Here is a 23,237-nt window from a genome sequence, read left to right on the forward strand (position 1 = left end):
CGAATCAAAATAAACAAAAATATGGCCATAGCATCCAATATGACCATTGCGATGAGGCTGGGCGATGATCATGATGATGTTGGCGCCATGGAGATTGACCCAGGAGTAAGGCTCTCCACTGTGCGAACGATTAATCAGTGGGGTCGTCGTCGTCGTCGTCGCCATCGTCAGCCTCCACAAACATATATATACTTTATAGTACACTGAAAGGAAACAGAAAGTTAAGATTTAAAAGTATACCAGAGACAGTATTGAAATTAAAGTATATATTTAAGACTAAGTGACATAAAGTCTATACTTTACATTTTCATTTCTACATTAAAGAGTCTAGAATTTGGATTTGTGGTCAGGGCTGCCATTTCCTGACTTTTTTAGGACGGATTAATTTAATTTTTTTGGAAGATATAGCCAGAAAAATGTTTTAAAAGTTAAATTTTTCAGAAATGTGTCCCTTTACAAGATTCTTGTATTTTTTTAAACTGGTTATTCTTTGTTTCCGTTAAATATTACGTTTTTCCTTTTTTTAATGGCAGCACTGTGGTATTATTTTTAATACAATTAATTTTACTTTAATACTTTTGAAAATATTAATTTAATACTCATCCTAAGATTAATTATAGAATTAACATAACACAAGGGTTGCTTTTGTATGACTCCTTTTTTTTGAGTGTATACTTTATGGAGTATATTCCCCTTGTCCCCCTGGGCAGAGGGCATTATCATCATCCTCCAACAAGCCACACCACTGTGGGGATCAAGGAGGGGTCACACGGGAGGAGCCCTCGTAAAGGCGGCGAATGTTGTGGGAATTTTGACCGCAGGGTCGCTTGTGTTTCTGATTAAATTTTAATAGCTTTCCGCGATTATTTCGCTTTTTTTCGTTTTTGTTTCGCATTTTGTTTTTTCCCCCCGCACTGTCTCTTATTTTTTTCTTTCGATTTTATTTCTGAATGCGAAAATGTATTTATAAATTTGAGACATCGCCCTGGTTTCACTCATTGATAGTGGTGGTTGGAGCGTGTCTCGGGGACTGGGGCATGAAAATTGGGTTCACTCTGCTTAGTGTTTATTGAATGACTCACGATTTTATTCGGTTTCATAAAAGATTTTTTACAATGATGTTCTCTAAAGTTGGTTATTGAATTATTGAATTGGAAGAAAATCATTATGTTTTATGTTTAAGTGGCATAGACCACAACATTTTAAGCATCAGAATTATAAATTGAGAGCTTTAGAATTGGTATAAAATAATATTACTTATAATTTACCCAACACACAAAATAATTTTGTGGGTAAAATCTACCAACACGGATAGTTTAGTAACTATAAAACCAGTTGACTACTGATAATAAATTGTGACTCGTATTTGGTTACCATTTAACAGTAAAACTACCATAAAAATAGTATGTTGCGTGTATTTCCTTGTTGTAAAAGTGTTGTATGGGTAGAATTGACCAACACGGATAGTTAAATAACTATATTACAATTTGATCACTGATTATTTGGTTACAATTAAATAGTAAAACTACCATAAAAAAGTACGTTGTGTGTATTGGTTAAATTGGCAATTCAATAGGTGCCATTTAACTATGATGTTGCTCAATTTGACCAAATAAGTATTATGTGAGCGCCAATTATTTGGAGATATTTTTATTAAAAGACGGTGGATTGTTGAGCCGAAAAAAATACAAATAACCCCCATTAGCCCCACAATCTTTCTCACGCAACAAAGCCCACAATTGCAAATTAATTTGTAGAGTTTCGGCCCCCAACAACCACCCATCGCCACCCACCGCAACCGCCCGCCCTCGGCACGAAACCAAAACAATTTGAATTTTAAATTCAGAGCAGAAATTTTCAACATGCTATAAAAATGCAAAATTCACAGCTGGTGGGACGCTGCCGCAGTCGCCTCTCGAAACTCGGGAATGCAATGTGTAAAATGCCGGATAAATAATTAAATGCCATTAATTGGAATTGTGTAAATTTCGCAGGAAAAAGTAAAGCCCAAACAAAAATAAACTGTGCAAAAAATGAATGCCCACGAAAATAATAAATAAATAAATAAAGACAAATAAAATGGCAAATGCTGCAATGCAGCGAGGGGTGTGAGAGGTGTGCGTCGAGCCTATTCAGGGAAATGCTGGATGAATAAATAATCAAACTGGGAAAATCATGGCGACTGGGCTGGGGCGACGAGACAAATTAATTAAATTTAACCCAGTAAACCATGGAAATTCTCTTTTGGCCGGCTGCCAGAAAGCACACCAAACCGAGCCTATAGAAGACCAGCGAGTGCGTTTTCCATCCCCCACAGCCACGCCCACCAATTTCCATTCAGCGAAAAGTGCGAAAAGCAATTTAAATATTTATGCTCAAATTTTATTTAAAGCAAACCGAGTGAAACCAAACAAAATCAAATAATGAAAGAAATTTCGAAAATTTAAATCGATCCGTTGGTCTGGCTCGTTGCCAGAACCCAAAATAAACGAAAGGCATAAACTTTATCTAGATATGTTATAAACAATTGTATAAACAAATCGTTTCAGATACCCTCTAAAATCGGGGAATTTGCATTTTCTCATGGCTAACAATTTAACGAGAAAATCAGAACTGGTATTCCTATAAAAAACATTTAAATATGTATTAAAATACATTAATGTGCAAATTAAGCCAACTTGTTTTTCGTTTGTCTAAAAATACTCTCAACTATAAATAAAATGTATGTTTGCCTTGGCGTTATGAAATTCTCTATAAATGTTTTCAGTTCCTGTTAATGTCATTAAAAAATTCCAAAAACCGTACGCTTAAATTCTTATAAAACAAGAAAAACGAATTGTTTTTTAAACATTTCAAAAAAATTTATGAGCCTGTGAATGGGTGGAAAAGTAGAACAAACCCGTAAAGGAGAACAGATTATGAGAATGACAACAATGACCTGCGGTATTCCCTTGGCTACCAAGAAATTCCTGGCAGCCTGCCCAAAAGTCAATAAAAGAAACGCAAACACGACCCAGACACTAGATCCGGATAAAACTGGCTGCGAAATCAATTCCAACCGAAAAACGCTGCCATTATAAAAAGGAAATAAAATGCAGGAGAATAAATTAAGCAAATAATTTTTGGTGTGGGATAATTGGAAGAGTCGCATTCGGTTTATGGGTTAATTCTTGTGTTATTTTGGAGAAAAGAAATATTTTATGCCTTGAACAGATGGTAACAGACCTTGATTAAGTGTATTCTTTATAATTATTGACTTGGTCCATAAGTATACTGAATTTTTTTTTTAATATTGGCAATGTTGTTACAATTTGGCTTGGGTTAAAGAGTCACTTATAAAATATCTTACATTTTTTAAGCTAACAAAGACACCATTTAAAGCTTTTTGATTTTCCCGAAGACTGATTGTTTATATGGTTTGTTAAGTTTAATCTCCTTGGTGTAGATTCTTAGTATAAATTCTCCTTAGTATAGACTCTCCCTGGTGTAGAAACTATCCCAGAGAACAAACTGTTTGCTTTCGGGCAATGGGATGAACTCCACACCATCGGCAATATTAAGGCAATGCTCCACAACACCTGGACGCAGTGGATCCCATTTTAAGGGAGCGATAATATCGCAATTGGGATTTCCAGTGGTGGCAAATGCTGTCCACATGCCAACCATCCGCTCAATGGTTCGGTATTCAGGTGTATTCTTGTCCAGTTTACTGGAGAGCACTCCGTAGAACAAGTAGGACAAGTCATCTGCATGGCACACACCCCTCACTTTTTTGCCGCACTTCAACATCCTGTAGTGATTAAAGTGCGGGGAATCCATATCGAAACGGTAGAGATATGTGGACGAGGCATTCGCATAGGCCAGTCGGGCTAGCAAAGTGCGATGGATGTCGTGCCAAAAGTTCTTGACACTCAGGATGTGCAGGCACTCGAAGAGCTCCATGCTGGCCCTGTCGGGATCGTCAAAGTAGTACTTCTTCAGCCTCCTCACCATCTCGGCCAACTCATCCTTGTCGATGGCCTCGCGAACCTGTTTCGGTATAATTGCCTCGAAGGCACTCAGCATATAAAGTCGATCGTCCAGGGTGGTGCGGTACGAGAAGAGTCCTTCGAAAGAGGTACCGCCAATGATTAGTGGAATCTGATTGCCCCAGGCACTGGACAACTGCTCCTGCTGCGATTTCGGGATCACGCAATCATCGCCAACATATGGTTCGATTACGGGGGCAAAGGCCAATATCTCATAGTCACGCTCCTCCTCCTGCGTCACAATCGCATTGCAGTATAGGGCCAATTTGCTGGCCGGTATTTGCTTTAAAAACTCCAGCAACTCCTTTTCACTTTCCAAACTCCCAGCATAGCCCAGTTCCTTGCCCAATCGTTGGGGCCATTTTCGATCCGGTTGCGTGGCCCAGGCACATAAAGCCGAACCAGATTGAACGATGGCCCGATGGAAGAGTCCTCTGGCCTGCTCCGTTTGCATGAGGATGTGGATGGAAGCCCCACCAGCGGACTCACCGAATACGGTTATATTCTCGGGATCACCATTAAAACTGGCTATGTTCTCCTTGACCCAACGTAGTGCCTGGATTTGATCCTTTATACCCGCATTTCCCGGTATCTTGAGCTCCTTGTCCTTGAGACTTAGGAAACCCAAGGCACCCACACGATAGTTGATGGTTACCAGTAATACATCGTGTTTCATGAAGTAATCCGGTCCGTAGAGCTCTCGGGAGGCTCCACCTATTTGAAAACCGCCGCCACAAATCCAAACCATAACGGGCAGTGGTTTGGGGGACTCCAGTTTTTTGGCATATACATTGAGATATAGACAATCCTCGGATCCCTCGGCAGTGCTAGTAATGGAGTTCCTCTGCATGGGCTTCTCCCTGGCATAGGTGCAATCCCTGACGCCCTGCCACGAGGTCGGAGGTTGGGGGGCGCGAAAACGCAGCTCACCCACGGGTGGCTGGGCAAAGGGTATGCCCTCGAAGGAGTAGTAGATTTCGCTGTCGTAGATGGTTCTACGCTGTTGACCCTTCAACTGGCCATACTTGGTGGACAGTTCTTTTGTGTGACCCGTGCCCAACTTATACTGCACCACCTTATGAGCAATAAACCTGAAAGAGATGGTAAGATTTTATGACTCATCGTTCAAGTTCTATTTCCAAACTCTGCACTTACTTGGCGCAAAATTTTAGCTTGTCACTAAAGCCCACTCGCAAATCCATTTCTCTTTTACTCCCAACTACTGTACTTATTAAATATATACAAAATATAATCTACTTTTGGCCGCAATCCCCTCTGAGTACTGACACTTCCAACGCGCTCGAAAGCCAGCCAGAGACTGAAATGGTTCTCGCTGCTCCAGTAGATGATAAAATTGTTTAGATAGTCGCCGCGCCCTCGAGTGGGGGGCCAATGGGGCGACCATAATAATTACCGCTGTCGGGACTCACTCACTCGTTGGGTTGCTCGAGTTTCGTCCATATGTGGATCAGTTGATTGTATTGTCATGCCAAGTACCGAACCGCCTGGCAATCCCTAATATAGCTGTATTTTGGTACCAAACTTGATAAGACTCGAGTGGACTATTGGTCTGGAAATCAAATATTTATGGTTAATACATCTACACAGAGATTAAAAAGGCAGATTAACGAAAAGGTTAATATGAGTTGTTAGTTGTGAAACGGTCTACTATAATGTGGCTAATAAAAATATTAATGTGATAATGATCATAAGGCAAGCTGAAATTAGTGATATAATTGTATGTAAATTAGTTTGGTATAATCTCATGGCTTGAAATATTAATATAACTTAAAGGATACAACTTGCTCATGACCTTATTTTTAAGTCGAATTATACCTATAGATTATAAAATTTTTCGTTAGATTTGCCTAACGTTTGAGTTATATTATAAGGCAAAGTTAGGGTAGTGTTCAAATATAATAGCAACACATATGGGGAATCTATCTTTTATGGCACCTAAAGATTTATGACTATGAGTGAAAGATTGTTAATGATCAATAACACACTTTGAGTTGGGTAAGGGTAGAAAAGAAATTTTATTTATAGATGTGTTGTTTAAATATTTACAGTCTTCGAGGTAGATATTGCTGGTTCTATCAACTTGGATGTTTTAAATAATGTTTTTAAATGGAAAATGTATAACCTATAGTTCCTCCTGACACTTGTTAACCCAAATAATGCTACAAGTATCTGCATCTAGTCCGTCAGCGTTCTGGCAGATACAGAATTTAATTGTTCAGAATGGGTGAAAGAGCAAAGAAAACGTGACTGTCATTAATTAAGCATTACAATGCTCCTTAGAATCGCTGCCTTTGCTTGATGGCAACTGGTGCCTTGGCAATTCACTCTTCGCATTTGCTCCAAACAAAGATGACGATGGCGATGACTTAAGAGCCTGGGTGGGTGGTTGTGGGTGAAAGGTGGGTGGTGGAGGATGGTTTCCTTGGTAACGAGCACAATTCTGAAGTAGAGTCTCCTGCGGCTTTGGTCTCTTTCCGTCCGTCTGGTCGCCTTGGCCTCTTCTGTCCTTTGACGTTGTTTGTGCATTAGTTAATGTGATTATTTCACACTTCGTCTGCTTTGAACTAACATTTAATTTGGCTCCAACTCAGACCCAACTGGCTTAGAATCGCATCTTCCTTTCCCTCGTTTTGTGATTGTTTGCCTTCCTTTGTTTTCTCTGTATCATTTGTTTGTTTGGGCGCCAGTGTTTGTGTGCGTTTACTTAACTTCTGTTATTATTCCTCACTGCGTCAAGATTCTTGTTTCTCTGATGCATGTTTCCATGGCCTTAAAACAGGCGAAAATTTAAATATAATCAAGCTTGAATTACTTAACATTAAATATTTGAACCAATTTCGTATAAAACGTAATCCAATATCTATTTTTAAATTGGTTATCTCTTATAAATATACTCTTTCCCAATTTTCTGTATTACACTAGCTTACAAAATAATATTTTGAGAATAGAATGAAATCTAAAATCAAAACTAATAAATATTGTTAAATTAAGTTAGCCTACTAAAACTCCCCTATGTTAGTCTTGTAAACTTAACTATCATATTTAATAAATAAATAATTAAAGAAATATTTTGAAAGTGCTCCAATTGATGGATGATGGTATTTCACAACAATGTAGCCTATTTATTTATTCGCAAAATTAAAGATGATATTTTAGTTGTAAAATAAAAAATATATCACCTATATTGGTTAAGCCCAACTCGTAATATAATTAAAAACACGCAGATACCAAACAAACTTTTTTTTTAATCTTCAAAAAATCTTTGTTCGAAAAACCAGGAACTACCATCATCCTTCTTATATCTAAATCTTTTTATAATATTTTTTAAAAAACATCGAACCGTATTAAATTCTCTTTAATAAATGCATAACATTTAATCGCTCTTTAAGAGCCACATCTAATTCCACTTCTTAAAGCCTTCGAGCACTTGGTCTCTGAATTAAATTTAATCTTGAATCATTCCACCCCTTTTGTTACCCCTTTTGCCTGTCCAATTTAATTTCGTTTGCTGTTTCGCCTACATTGTTTCCGCTTTTCCTGTTGCCAGGTGGATTATTGGGTCTCTAAGTGTGTCTGAGTGCATCTCCCCCACATTCTGGCCCCCAACTGCCCCTCAAAATACCCACATTGTGCAGATTCCGTGCTGCACTGTTGGTGTTGCCATCGACTAAATAAATAAACATTGCAATCTATGTTGGAGACCGTTTGTTTGGCTGTGTTGCTGTTTTCTTATTTGCTCCGCTTTTCAGCTCGGCGCCATTGCAATTGCACACAGGCTACGCATTTGTCTATATCCATCTATAGTGATACCTCTCTAAGTTGAACTGGTACATCAGTTATTAAAATTGGGACTTTGATATTTTAAAAATTTTTTTACTTTACATATAAGGATTTTCGAAATATTAATACTGATCTTTAAAAATAAATTGTTTTTATTAAAAAATAATTCTTTTAAAATAGGTTTGCTTTCGCTTTTATATGTACCTTGCAACTTTTTAGCTCAACGGCTCTTACCATTTCGGGGTTGATTTCACCCCGAATGATTTCAAAAGATTAATACTGATCTTTTAAAATGTGTGTTGAAAACCAATAAAACAAAAAAAAAATTTGTTAATAAAAAAAATGTCCTTTAAAGTAGGTTTGCTTTCGCTTATAAACCTTGCAACTTTTTACTTTTTACCATTTCGGTGTTGATTTCACCCCGAAAGATTTTAAAAGATCAGTACTGATTTTTAAAAATGTGTGTTGAAAACCAATAAAACAAAAAAAAAAAATTTTTAATAAAAAAAAAATTTCTTTAAAGTAGGTTTGCTTTCGCTTATAAACCTTGAAACTTTATAGCTCTATGGCTCTTACCATTTCGGGGTTGATTTCACCCCCCTCTATACTGATATTTTAGTTACGGAGGTAATATTCTGAAAAGTTTTGCCCTGAAATGTTGCCTAACTAAGTTTGACATGAAAAAATATTCTTTTCAAAGTTGAAGTTACAGAAGTTGGACTGTATCTATATGTGTATGAACTCCACTACGAGTTAGTCGCTCTTGGCATGACGACCTCCAAGTGCCTGCCTCTGCTGCTGCCTCCCCGCCACTGGGTCTCCTCCTTTCCCGGCATCTTCATCGCCCTCCACTCTTTATAGTGGTGTTTACATGTAGTTGGCAGCGCCTACTTGCCAGAGGTGACGACCCCCGACCCATGGCTCCTCGCCTTGTCCCACTTCTCTTTTTGCTACTGTTTTCCCTCATCACTTTTTTTTTTTTGGTTTGTTTGTACTACTGTTTTTCCTCGCCATAGTTTTTTTTTGCCAAATACTTGCCTTCTTCTTGATTTGGCTGGTTGCTGCCCCTGTTCATTTTTCAGGGTTGCCGTCATCGGTGGAATTTGAGGCAATAAAACTAAATTCGAAATACCGTTCTGTGGGGTCAATTCGGAATTCAATTCAATTAGAAAAGTATGTTTGCTAAAATCCGAAACCCAAAACAAAATCAATCAATTTTGTTTGTCATGCCGAGAGCACTAAATCGAAGCGTTCAATTTGTCTACACCCTTTTTATATGCATTAAACTGGGTTTGCAGGAAAAACTCCCATAGCGACTGCTATTTTTAGAGTGTTTTATAGAGGCATTGTTACTCATATTTTTGAATACGGTTTTAATTGATGCGGTTTTTTAATTTGTGTATTTTTACTTGATTATTTATGACATGCGTTGCAATTATAAATAGAGTAGAGAAAATATTGGCATGCAAATTTTACGGAAAATTCAAATTTGTTAATATTGTGCGCTTGTATGCTTTGGCAAATAGCAATTAAATTTTGATTGTATCCCAATATAATTTTAGTAATTAGTGCTGGCTTGTGCGAACTATAATTATATGTATGTGTGAAACTGCATTTATTTTGTTTAAAAATAAATAGTTTAGTATTAAGAAAAATGTTTTTTATTCAATAAAAATCTGCTTCAATATGTTTGCTATAAAATTTGGATATAACTAGAGGAGATCATTTAAATAAATTTTATTTTCACTATCCTAAACTACTGTTACTTTGAATAGTCACTTTTGCTACATCGAACATTAAACCTCTTAAATAAATATGTTAGATAGGTGTTAAAATAAATAATAATAGCTTATAAAAAACTTTGCATACTTTCTGGCAATTAACTGCTGAAGCGTTCAAAGTAAACTTGACATGTATAGGCATGACAAGTTCAATCCTTCTCCTCATGTACTCTGAAAAAGAATATTAAATATTAATTTATTAAAAATATCGTTTTTTTCTTGTTATTTACAACAATAGCAAAGTTTTTATGAAAATCACTTTGTAAAAACACAAAAAAAAAGAATTTTAGATGTAAAACATTTTTGTAAAAGTGACTGATTACCATTCTGGTGACCGTAGTAACTGTGACTGATTACCGAACTGCTTACTGAGTGAAACCTGACGGATTACCGAACTAGTTACTTTGGTAAATGTGCGTGATTAGTCTTGGCTTTCTTGTCTCCCTCAATGCAACACTAGCAAGACTTTTATGAAAATCATTTGGGAAAAACAAAATCTTAGGTGTAGTAAATGTGACTGATTACCGAACTAGTTTCTGAGTGAAATCTGACTGATTACCAAACTAGTTACTTTGGTAAAAGTGAGTGATTAGTCTTGGCTTTTTTGTCTCCAACTCAATACAAGCAATTGAAAAAAACAAAATTTTAGGTGTAATAAATGTAACTGATTACCGAACTACTTACTGTTTGAAATCTGACTGATTACCAAACTAGTTACTTTGGTAGAAGTGAGTGATTAGTCTTGGCTTCTTTGTCTCCAACTCAATACAAGCAATTGGAAAAAACTAAATTTTAGGTGTAATAAATGTAACTGATTACCGAACTAGTTACTGAGAGAAATCTGACTGATTACCGAACTAGTTACTTTGGTAAAATTGAGTGATTAGTCTTGGCTTTTTTGTCTCCAACTCAATACAAGCAATTGGAAAAAACAAAATTTTAGGTGTAATAAATGTAACTGATTACCGAACTAGTTACTGAGTGAAATCTGACTGATTACCGAACTAGTTACTTTGGTAGAAGTGAGTGATTAGTCTTGGCTTCTTTGTCTCCCCATTTGCCGCTCCAGTTGAATGCGAATGTGGCTCACTTCGTTTCGCCGCTCCATTTTGGCTTTTCGATTCGTGACCGTGTGTGGGTGTTGGTGTGGGGTGCTCCATGAGTGTGTGTGTGTGAGTGTGAGCTCCCCATCAAGCCGCCGTCGGCGTCGCTGCGACTGCGCTGCTTGTTCTGTTTGTTTGCGTTTGTTTTAGCTGCCTTTGCCTTTTGCTTTTTGCCTCTTTTGCCCCTTGCTTTGTTTTCCTTTGCGGGCACAAGAATAAAACGAGTGAACGAGCAACAACAATGCGTCGCAGGGCTCTCTATCAGCAAAAAAAAAAAAAACGGCGACGCCAACGACGCAGCCAGCGTAGCTGCCGGCGTCGACGGCGACTGCGGGAGCTCGATCCGTTCTTGCCGCCGCGGTCGCAGTTTTCAGTCGTCGTCGTCGGCCGTCGCTGGCATCATTATACCGTTCCATCGTCGCGCGATTTTCAATCTCAATCTTAATTCGCAATTGTTTATTGCTCAAAAGGTTGTGTGTTTGTGTGTGTTATCAACAAAAATACCATTATATATATATATATATATGTGTGCCAAATCAAAATTGATAAATGCACAATATTAAGTGTGACAACAACAACAACAGCAAAACAGCAGCCGAAACGATTGTTTTAATAATAAAAGCAAACAAAAGTTCAATGTCTGTGGTAGCCGGTAACGGTGGCAGTGCCCCAAAACAGGTTTTAAAAATAAAATAAAAAAAAAACTTATATAGCCGCCAATTTAACGATGCCGCGTCTGTAAAAAAAAATCGAGCAAACAGAAAACAACAAAATAACGACCAACTTTGTGCCCTTTTCCAGTTAGTTAATCGCCGGCTATCATCTTCAAGGGTTAAATAAAAGGTGTCGGTAGTTGGAGATGTGCGCGTGATTTGTACGCTTTCAAACGAATGACTCACACTTTGGCTCAGTGTATTTGTTAATCGAATTGCTGGGCGGCAGTTCATTGATTTCCATACGGGAAAACTAATAAACCAAACGGCCATCATCAATTGCAGCAATTAATTCAATTTAAAGCAGTTAAAACTGTTCACTCGGAATACGGTTATAAGTGACGCGATTACATGTTAATGGAAAATTATACGGGGGAAACATAAATACATTTAAATGTGTTAAATGATGCCTTCATTCATGTTTGACATATAAAAAGAGATAATATTCTGCAATTACATACAAAATTAAGCTGAATAAAAACAAAATACATATTTTTTACGGAAAAACAAAACTCTAAAAAGAATATAGAATGCAAAACTAACCACTACTATCAGTACAACCTCCAGTTTTGAAATACTTTTAATGTAATCATGTTTACAAAGGGTTAGCTATAGTTATAATATGTTTAGCTATTACGATAGTTTCCATATTATATCTTATCAGTTTCCTGCTTATAAAAATCAAATCAGATTATTAAAAAGAATTCTTTTTACATAACTTAAACATTTTTTTAAGCAAATTAAAAAAAAAAAAAAGTATCTTTTAGGTGTTCGGTAGTATCTTTTACAAATAACTACTTCTAAAAAATTTAGATTCGCTTACTATTTGATATGTTTATCTTATAGTACCCCATCTCAAGAAATCCCATCCCTAAGGCCAAGCGGGTCAAGTTTTTGTTGGTCATTGTTCAGTGTATCTTAACCTGTCAGCGAGGTGGCAGAGCCATTAAGCCCGCTTTAGTGTGTGTGCGTATGTATCTGTGTGCCTTGAGTTGAAGTACAAGTACAAGTACAAGTACACGACTTAAACAAGTGAGGCGGCGCAAGTCAAGAACAACAACTACCGTTTCACTTTGCGCGTTTTTAAACACGCGCATTTTTGCCGTTTTCCTCGCGTTTGTTTGCGTGTACCGTTCTAAAAATAAAGCCACCGCTCCATGTGCAATCTTCCCCTTCCTATAAAATATATATAATATACACATACTTCTTCCACTTCTTCATTCCTGGCAGCGGATGGAAAAAGATTGCTGTTCGCCTGCTTCTTGTATTTGTTATCGGTTATTTAATATGATTTATTTGCGTGCGAATGTTGATTTATGTATATCGTCTGAGGGCAGTAACAGGCGAAAACTATAACAACAATATCAACTGCCATGGTTTATCACGCACATGGGCACTTAAGTGGGTCAAAAAATAATTGGCACGCCCCCTTTGGCACCCGCCCTCGACAAACACTTACACGTGCATATAAACGTTTACGGTCTGTCCTTGTCCTCCCACATTGACCCACTTGGGTGGGCGTGGCTCGAGTTCGAGTTTGGGTTGGGGTTTGGGTTTTAGTTTTACATTTGTTTTTGTTTTGCTTTGGCCAAGGCCAAGCTTTTCATTTTCCATTTTTCCATTACCAATTCACAATTACCTCACCACGCCACTCACAATTGACTTCTGTTTGCAGACAATCCAATCAATTTTGAACAGTTGGTTGGGAATTAAGTATCTAGACACGCAAACCCTATATGTTAAGTTGTTCTCACTTTAAATGGGATTTAAGGGTTTTGTCATAATGGATTTATATACTTTAGAATGATTAAAAATTTAATTTTAAAGGAAAATCATTATATCTTAGTTTTTTCAGTATTATAACTTTTTTAAAGTAGTTTCTATTTTTTTTTTCTAAGTATTATATTAAAGGATTCTTTTTTGTAAACTATTCAAAGTTGATCCTCAGTTCATCTAGCAAGTTTCAACCCCTTACAAAGCTTATGGATTTTATAATATTCAAATCAAAAGTCAATCAAAAGTTGGCTAACTCCAGGGAAATCCCTCAACCTCTTTCATTAATCTCGCTTTGCATTTACTTTCACTCGAGTGCGAGGCTTATTATCCAACTTGTGCAAAACAGTTTTTGCACCCCCACTGTCTGTTGTTATGGTTATCAACTGCCACGCCTTTCGCACGAGTTTCAATTGATTGCCTGTGGGGGTGGATGAAAGGGGGAGTGAGGTCGACTGATGAGTGATGAGGGGCGTTTCAAAAGCCCCTGTACTCGTATTCACGCGATTTCATTCTCATCGTGTGGAGCATTTGTGGCTTGTGCCCGGTACTCAGTTGCATTTTGGAAAAGCAACAGGTTAGGTCTGCTTATAATATAGCTATAGTATAAGAATTTTTTTTTTTTACAAAAGATAATGACAGTAGGTGTTATATACAGTTGATCATAAGCCCGAACCCGTGCAGAAAAAAAAGATGTTTTGAAAATAACTTAAGGAAATGTTGTACCAGACAAATGTCTGTTATAATATATATAATAGATATATGATATATAATTTTTCTAAATAAAACTTTGAAAAAGCTATTTTTATAATATGAAGATCTTATATTAACAGTAGGTAACATATTATATAGTATAAGTCCCAACCCGTGCAGAAAAAAGAAGAGTTTTGAAAATAATTCCAAGAAACGTTGTACTAGATAAACGAATATAATAATACTATAATATATATATATTATATATAGATAGATCTTATAATAACAGTCGGTGTTATATACAGTATATCATAGGTCCAGACTTGTGCAGAAAAAAAAAGTTTTGAAAATAATTTTAAAAATCGTACCAATTAAACGAATATAATAATAATATAATAAAGATATATGAAATATGGTCTTTCTAAATAAACCTAAAAAAGGTATATTTATAACACGAACCCAAAAAAACAAAAGATCATCTCTTGTGCGGTTTAATGAATGCCAAATGCTGCACCTCCATTAGGCCCGGCATGTTGCATGTAATGCATAATTAGTTACCTCTTAATCGGCGGCGTCCCCTCGGCGGGCGATCGCGTGTGCTAGCGGAATTTCGCAGCACCCCGGCAACGGATACGGATGCATCATTATCACTATCATCCTCATCATCGTGATCATTACCATGATCATTATCATTGGGAGCGTCATCCGTCGCCGCGTTCGCGATCGCGTTCGCGTTTTATCCACGCCCAACTGAACACCGCAAACATAAACAGAAGGAGAGCAAGAACGTTTATATCGGTTTCAATTAAATTTCAATTGTATCGTGTTGTAATTAAGGTGCCGCACACACACTCAGACGCCGAGAAATCTCTAATTAATCTGCCAGACCAAACACAACAAATAAAAACAACAACTGCCGACGGGCTAATAAGAAGTGATTCATTCAATCTCAATTGAAAACAATTGAGCAATTGAAATGCTGTGAAAAAATGATCTACATTTATGCAATAAAAAAAAATACAAAGTATTTGAGTGCTCAGTGAACAAGTGATTTCCCCTCCGCTCGAAATGGCTCAAAACCTGACCATGTTGGTGGGTGAAAACAGTACCAGTAACAATAGTACAACCAACAGCAATGAAAACAACAATAGTAGTAATACTTCAGTTAATTTCAAGCCAAAGGATACGAATGGCTGGCGGGATTACAAGAAACTAAAGACATATCTCATACTAAAGGATCAGCAAAGTGAAAAGGTAACTGCGCTGAGTTGTCGATCAATTCTAGCCATATTACCTGGTATTAATAAACCTCGATTAGCATTGTGGTGTAATTACGATAAATGTAAGCCATCCAACAGGTAGTTTCTAAAAAAAATAACGATTGTGACCTAAAAACAACGATATCAGCCAACTCAAACAAACACAATCGATTATTTTTACAAATATTTCCGATTCTAGCTATATAGATAACAATGCCAATCGCTCGTAATAGAAAGCGTTCTGCGAGGCATTAAATATACCCATGCAATCAATCAATATTGACCCAAATTATAGACCAAACAAACAATTAATAATAAAAGTTGTAGATAAAAAACGTAAGCTGACACGATTTGGAGTATTTTATAATCCCTAGCTAATGAAAAAGTCCATTAATTAGTAAAAGTTACAAACTACTTATTTATATATACTTTTAAAACTGACTAAAAAAGTTGTGAGCAACTTTTGAACATCAAACAAAAAATTGTTTCCACCGCAATTCCAGATTTCCTCCCACTTTGTTTTATAATTAACAGAACAAACGCCACAAAAGTTATGAAAGAACGGGGAAAAAGTTGCTCATAAAAAGTTATTAAACGGTCATGACCCCCATTTTCGAAATGCTTATCAGCGGCATGAAATGCACAAACAAACAAACAAACAAGAATGGGGTCTAAAAGAGTTTTTTTTTTGGGGAGGGGGGTCTAGAAGTTGAGGGAAATAAAGTCCAACGAGCGAGCATGGAAAGCGAACATAAAAAGTGAGCAACAGAAAGAACATCTATAAAAAAATATGACGAACTTGTTCCTCCATAAAGCCAACTGTCAGACGTCGGCTTGTAAGTGGGCGCAAAAAGGGGGCGGGACGGGGTCCGGAACAGAAGGCGGAGACGCCACCGAGCCATTGGATCAATAAATATAGATGACATGGCACTGTCCAGATTGATGTGATATATGTGTGCGAGAGCCGCATGACAAGGCGAACAAACAAAATGGAGAAGCAGCCGCAAATACCGAAAACACTCGCCCATAAATACTCCCCGTAGGTATGGATACTTTTGTATCTGCCTCGGCCCGTTGTGCAATCAAAATGCGCGCCTATCAATGTCAGAAAATCTGACACAATGAAATACGGAAAGTAAACAAACAATTAAATTTACTTAGTGCCTAATAAAATAAATGAATGCTCTGGCCGCCGTGTCCCATGCCACTGTTCTCTAATCTGAGTGGACAGCTGCCCAGATACAAAAGGCGATGAAGATTCATAGATACAGAAATTCTGTCGGTCGGTAAAAAAAAGATTAGCAAGCATCATCATCAAAAAAAATGCATGAAAATATTCAAATAAAATGAGAGATTCCACTCTGTCGTATACGTAATATGTTGCTTTTCATTCTTGTTGACAAGTTGTTATGGTTTTTTTTTCGTTTCGGGGGCGGGTTCACAGTTGCGTGAGGGTGTTTCCACGTGCGTATATTAATTTGTATAAACACAGATGACGTCTGGTTACGGGTTCCCGTGGGTGTGGGTTGTGGGTGCTAGACGGGTCGTATACGTAACGCACGTTTTCTATGAAAGCTGAATGGGTGAAAATTTATGTTTTCAGGTGCGACACACCGCTTTAAATGAGCTAGTATGAATAAATCAGTAAATAACTTGAAATACATTTAATCCTTCAAATTTAATAAGGAATTTCCAACTTAAATGTCTTTTACTTATGATCTTTAAATAAAAGATACCATTTTGGGTCAGGGATATTTTGGTATTTATTTTTGGTATTATTCATTACATACTTTGTTTAGTATTTATTAGTACTCATTACTAACACGTTTATTCTCAATATTCCAAATGAAACTTCAAATCGATTGCTAATCCCAAAGATCTAACAAAAAAATCACAATCTTTCAAAGATATTAATCTTTTTTCCTTTAAGGCTTAATGCGTATTGCATCATGAAATGTTTTATTCATACGTGTCAATCCATCAGTCAACATAAATGTAATTTATCAATGTCGTTTCTATGTCAGCATCTTCAACAATTATATACATCAAAGCCGACTTGCGATCTTTAAGTGTAAAGAAGCTAAAAAATAAATAATAAGCTTGGGCAATTATTACTTCGCGCTAAATGTACGATTTCTATTTTGGGCATTTACACCTTTAGTGGCATTGTTGATCTTTGTTTCATTGCATTTGTTCAGATGGCGTAAAGGTCGTTACTGCGAATACGACTTAACAGTTGTTTGCTAAAAAATCTCAGCTGTGTTAATCGATTTTAAATAGAACCATATTTGTATAATTCACACCTTTGATGCGGTTTCTTGCATAATTCAGCTAAATGAATCTACAAATTTCCGGATTTGGCCTCAGCTCATGACTAACATACCTTTTTTTTATAACTTTCTATTTGTTTAGGCATCTCATAAACCGGAATCGGAGCGATCTTATCAGCTGCGAAAACGCTCGACGCCCGTGGCGGAAAGAACCACTTTCGTTTGCTACACCTGTGGCACGGACACGCCCTCCTCGCAACTACGCCTTGTCTACTGCTGCCCAAATGCCGAAAGGGAACCCTACTATCCGTTCATCAAGACCATGAAGGTCTACAAAAACGCCAGTCCAATAAGTCCTCAAGGTGAGTGCGTTTAAGTACAAGTTGTGTGTTCTCAGCTAACGCAATTATCTCTTGGCTTTCAGGCATGGTTCAGGTGTGTTCCACCTGCAATGAGAAGCACACCGGCCTGGCGGAGGGTGGTCCACCACCGGCTTCGTCCAGCACCCATTCGGCAGTGGGCGGGGGTTCACCAAGTGCTGGTCACTCGCTGGAATCGAACTCGGCCATGTACAGTGCCAGTGGAGCGATAGCCGGAAATAGTGTGGCTCAGTTCGGGGGTCGTAACTCGCCGTCCGAGAAATCCCTGGCCAATTCGGACTCCACGAGCAATGTGCGGTTTAGGGTAAGGAATTCTCCGAAACCTGGAAGAACGACAAGGTTCCTTGGAAACTGATATTTAGGTCGTGGAATCAGATATTCCAACAAACAGGAAATAGTTCTAGAAATGCTTGGGGTATATTAGTTGTCTTGGGAACCAATATTTAGATCGTTGAATCAGATATTCCAACAAACAGGAAATAGTTATGGAAATCCATGGGGTGTATGGACTGTATATTAGAGAATTATTTTAACATTGATAAATGGGTTCAATGTAGCATTTTGAAAAATTCTAGATAAGATTGGATTGATATATTCGAATGTACATCTGCCTCAAACGTGTTCATATCAGTAGTACTCTGAAAGTAATTGCTGATTTTTCTTAAGAAAACTGGCTCTAGCCGGTGACCATTGCCATTTTTTGGCGGAATGACAATTAACGAAAACCTATAAAAAAAAATACTATGCTTTTAAGCAGGGTACTGACACAAACCCGTTTGTTTTGGTTATGATGGGAAATACATTTTCATAAACCAAATCTGGCCAGTTTGCGCAGAAGGAATCGGTTAGTTCATAGATGACGCAGTTGATTGAATCGATTGTCAATAACAATTTGTGAGGTGTACTCGAAAGAGGCTCTCATTTGCCTGCATCATAAATAATCCGTAATATATATATACGTATGTGAGTGTTTTCACAGAGTATCTGTTAAGTGCGCAAACATGGAAATTTACTAGAGGGTGCGCGGGAGATAATAGTTATGGAGTGTACAAATATAGGAAAAACAATGATTGCACTTATTACAGCAACTGGTGGGAGACCGAGAGGATCGGATCGGATGGGATCGCCTGGGTCAGTAGCAGTGGCACTCGAGGCAGCGATAACATTGCTCACATTTCCAGCGATTAGCGGCACCCACTTGCCCCCGTCCGCGGAAAAGCGATAACCCAACTGAACCGGGCCCCATTAAAGTGCCAGGCGTCTGGGAGTGGGCATATAGTCGGCAGATAGATGGCATAGGATGGTTCACGACCTGAAATTGTTGAGTAATTCATTTGTAGCCAGAAGGCCGTTGAGGAAACAGACGACGGGATAGGGTGCACTTATCAGCCGCGGGAGCGAGAGAGTTGCCTTTATATGGTGTATAGCTAAGTCTAAAATGAATTCGATCGTCAGCATGTTGGCCAATTTGAGTCAACAAACGGCGAGATTAGATTGCCGGAACCCACGGCAACTCTGCATGTTCCTCCATCCTCCCCGAGGAGAAGAGCAAATAAATATAGAGCAAGTGCGAGTTGTAAATGAAGTGGGGGACCGAAATGAAATTATCGTATAAACAAGACAGCACATATGCGGGGGCAATAAAAAAAAAACTGGGTAAACTTGGTCGAGTCAGAGTCGGTTTTTTATTCTTTCTGTCAGTTTAAGGCATCTGCTTGGAACCGGTTTACTTGTCTGCTTTTTTGCTTAATTCTACTTAAACGCTTTTTATTTATAGCCGGCTGTTGTTCTTCTTGTTGCTGCCGCAGCGCCTTAGTTTTGTTTATTTTGTTTTTAGTTTTGTTTTGCCATTCGTTTTATTTTCTAATTTGAAATCTTTGAGCGTTTCGCCCGAGACAATTGAAAGACTTGTCGTCGCCTGGCTCATAAATTATTGCCATCCTCTTCAGTTTACTCTTCAAATTCGCATACTTTTATTCTTAGATTTATGTTTATTTTATACATTCTTGTATGGCGAATACTTTTGTTTAATCTGCCAATGTTTGTTGACTATTTGTATGGCTTAATTTGTCCTAAAGTGATTTCTCTTGATGTTTCTGGTTGATTTACTGTTTCGTTTTGCTGGTTTTAGTTTTGCGAAATGGTTTCCTGTGTGGCCTTTAGTCTTTATTTATATTGGCCAAACAGTATGCGATACAAATTATAGCAACTTTTTTGGGGGGGAATTCAAGCATGTCTGCAGCCTTGTCAGAGTTGATTGACTTGAATACAATTATATTGCACGAATTGTTCTCATTGCCTCTAAGCAGTTGTTAAATGATTCTTTTTTAGTTGCTCATGCTGTTTGACATTTGTGTTGGCTTTGATGAAACAGAAGTCATCTGTTTGCTAAGCGTGTGGGTCGAAAAGTGGCGAAATTCCAACAATAATTTATCTTTAAACAGGTGTCTACCATTTGCTCTATTTTCTATATCTGCGGATATGAATACAACGTGCGTCTATATCGTACGTATGAAAAAGCTCGCGTTTATTCTGGGTTTATTCAGGTCATTGCACAATCGAGCAACGTTTTCGAAACTCGTTTTCTTGCATAAAGAAACAGTAAACTGAAGCACAAAATGCGAAATTAAATATAGATAAATGCAAATATTTATCAATACGCCAGCGTCAATAACAACAACAACAACAGTAACTCAATATTTAAACAATTCTTTCCGAATTGTTTACATTTGCATTGTCTTATTTGTAGATTTCTGTTTTCATTTTCATGCCACTCCGCAGTATTTGCATTACTGTCTCAGGGCTTTGAATTGCAAATGTTTGGCCTGGCAACACTCGATAGAAGTAGGTTCCATATCTGGCGACCATCATTTTCCCGCCCTTTCCCCAGATAACACATTTTTAAAGGTTGTAAACGTATTAAGCAAACACCTGCAGTCGCACTGAGTCCAGTCATTCAACTTTCAGGTGTGGTAAATAATAATAAAAGCTGATAAATACCAAAAGTGCTAAAACGGGCTTTCATAATTTGGTAATAATTTTAATCAATTTCTTGGTAGTAATAATTCCAAATCTGGAATGGGTTTTTTTCATTGTTTGCAGGCCTACCCACAATTGATTCAAGTGACCACAATGAGTTCATAATTTTCGAACAGAGCAGAATTCCTTCTACGACTTTAATGGCCCTCGAAAATCAAATTATATTCAAGTAGAGACAATATTGACATACATCATCTAAATGATGTCAAGTCATGATGGGAATGAGTGATCAAATAAACCAAATGCAATAGCTAATGTTCAACTTTGAACTCCAGCTATGATTGATATCAGCTGTCGTAACCCGAAACCATCTAATTAGTCCTAAACGAACCGCGATAAGAGGCTTATGGTTTTGGAGAGGTATTCGCTCTCGCCCTCGAAATATAAGTCGCAAAACGTAGGGAGATAAGTGAACCGCACATGGTTCGAGCCGGATCGAATCGGTTTTACGGCAAATGCCGAAAGCAAACCCAGTCGAACGCCAGTCATAGTCGAGTGGCTACTCCTTGAATAGCAAATCAATTGTATAAAATATTTAATAAAATTTGGTAAGGTTTTTTTTTTGCCTATTTGCTCTCTGATTAGATAGAGTCGAAGTTAGTCTTTGGGGATCGTCAAAACAGTTGGCATTCGCCAGAGACGGCGTGTGCGTGATATTGCTAGAACAAATACACGAATAGCTAATACAATCTGTATGTTTTCATTTTCATTCCAATTTTGATAGCCCTACGAGACGAACTCGAACAATTCCAACTCAAACACGGCACGCGACCTGAAGCAAATTCGTCGCAGCGATTCGCGGCCCAATTCGCCGAGTTCCAGTCAAGGAGCCATCGAAAATGGTCACGGGCAGTATCCGTAAGTGAACTATCCCATTCGACTCACAGTCTTTTTAGCACTTTTGTCTAATGTTTCAATTTCTATCTTGCAGTTGCTCCATTTGCAAAGTGCTGTGCCCGTCAAACAAAATGGATTGGCTGTCCACCAGTGCCGAGCACATGAACTCCCATGCCATGCACTTTCCCTGTCTCAAGGCCAATGTCGTAACCAGCAATAACAACAATAATAACAATACCAACAATAACAACAACAATATCAACAACAACAACGAACTAAACAGCAATCGCGTGCTGGCCTGCAAGGACTGCAAGGATTACTTGGCCAGCCAGTGGGAGACGATGGATGCGGATCGGGTTCCCCTTGAGCACAGAAGGTTCTCTATTTGAATTCTATTTGAAATACATGTGAATGTGTCCCACTAACTCTCCATTTCAATTTGCAGATACAACATTCCCTCGCCCATGCTGACCTCCAGCTCACCCAACGGATCTCGGCACGGCGCCATGAGCATCAACACTCCGCCCTCCACGCCATCCATTTCATCCTCGACGCCTGCCAGCACATCAATCTACTGCTATCTCTGCGGCCTCCACTCGGACCTGACTTTAGCCAGGGTTCTCTATGCCAGCAAAGAGGTAGAGTCATCAAGGAGGCAAATTGAGATAGTAATTAGTTAAGGAGGTTGTTTGAGGAGTAATGCACTTAACGTTGGCTATCAGGATTACTTACTATCGGAAACAGCAAATAGAACACTCTCGTGGGCTTCAATGACTAGTTTCTTGTTCAACAGCCGACTTTCAGTAATACTTACTTGTTTACAAAAATTGTTTATAAAACCAGAATTAATTTTAACGTTAATCAAGTTATGGATCTAACAAAAAACCCGACACGTAGTAAAAATATATTATAATGTTTAGGAACAGTATACGCTAAATTTTATAGGTATGTGTAGAACTAATGAACCTTAGCCGTTCAATTATAGCAAAATGTTTGAAAATGAAAGCTTTTGTGCCCAAGCCTAATAATTATAGAAAAAAGTTAAAATATTGTAAAGAATTATGTTTTTACTTATGCTATCAGTAGAATTGCACGGCTGTAAGTCTGTTTTCAACATAATGCTCGATTTATAACTGTCATAACCTAAAATCACTCAGGCAAAAGTAATAACATCTATTGTAAAGGCAAACCCTTAAATTATTGAAGAATTACCTTATATTTTAAAGCGTAAATTAATTTGCTATAATTTGCAAGCTCCAATCAGTCACGGATAGGGTTTTGTAAGACACCTGGGTAATAAGAGTTTAATTTGCGTTCCGGGTCAACTCGTAAGACCTTCACTTAAAGTGTGACACATTGTATAAGTGCATTTGTGTGTGCATACTATTTGTGTATCGCTTACCAAACATGTAATTTGCTGATAAATCAAGCAGTTTTCCCCTTTTCCTAATAAATCCACAAGCGGGGTCAATCAATATAGATTCCCAGGACTGAGTAAATACAAATGTTACACGATGTGTGTGCAGATTGTTTTAGATAGCGCTTGCACTGGATTATATT

At 37.8% G+C, this 23,237-nt stretch overlaps 2 protein-coding genes across 6 annotated transcripts in view; one reads left to right on the forward strand and one right to left on the reverse strand.

Annotated features, from left to right (window-relative positions):
* Positions 1–23,237, forward strand: part of LOC119550996 (protein enabled homolog) — a 78,384-nt gene that overhangs the window by 9,794 nt on the left and 45,353 nt on the right. For 3 of the 5 annotated variants that reach the window (XM_037860043.1, XM_037860041.1, XM_037860042.1), the window contains 5 exons: positions 17,564–17,783; positions 17,846–18,105; positions 21,565–21,698; positions 21,772–22,053; positions 22,123–22,315. In XM_037860043.1, the coding sequence (XP_037715971.1) occupies positions 17,564–17,783; positions 17,846–18,105; positions 21,565–21,698; positions 21,772–22,053; positions 22,123–22,315 (1,089 nt within the window). Of the gene's footprint in view, positions 1–11,105; positions 11,184–14,729; positions 15,147–17,563; positions 17,784–17,845; positions 18,106–21,290; positions 21,389–21,564; positions 21,699–21,771; positions 22,054–22,122; positions 22,316–23,237 lie in introns of those variants that run through there. The other 2 variants (XM_037860044.1, XM_037860045.1) reach the window with 2 other exon arrangements.
* LOC119550999 (esterase B1) lies at positions 3,122–5,333 on the reverse strand. Its single transcript, XM_037860048.1, has 2 exons — positions 5,184–5,333; positions 3,122–5,119 (listed from the first exon to the last, which is right to left on the reverse strand). Exons 1-2 carry the CDS (start codon positions 5,228–5,230, stop codon positions 3,466–3,468), a joined length of 1,701 nt encoding a protein of 566 aa, XP_037715976.1. The 5' UTR covers positions 5,231–5,333; the 3' UTR covers positions 3,122–3,465.

The sequence above is a fragment of the Drosophila subpulchrella genome, chromosome 2R, assembly GCF_014743375.2.
Source record: "Drosophila subpulchrella strain 33 F10 #4 breed RU33 chromosome 2R, RU_Dsub_v1.1 Primary Assembly, whole genome shotgun sequence".
In the NCBI taxonomy this organism is placed as follows: domain Eukaryota; kingdom Metazoa; phylum Arthropoda; class Insecta; order Diptera; family Drosophilidae; genus Drosophila; species Drosophila subpulchrella.

Bases quoted from the DNA above. Each gene is read 5' to 3' on its own strand.
- LOC119550999 (XM_037860048.1), bottom strand. From the start codon at position 5,230: ATGGATTTGCGAGTGGGCTTTAGTGACAAGCTAAAATTTTGCGCCAA. The intron at 5,120-5,183 runs GTAAGTGCAGAG...CATCTCTTTCAG, and splicing joins AAGCTAAAATTTTGCGCCAA to GTTTATTGCTCATAAGGTGG.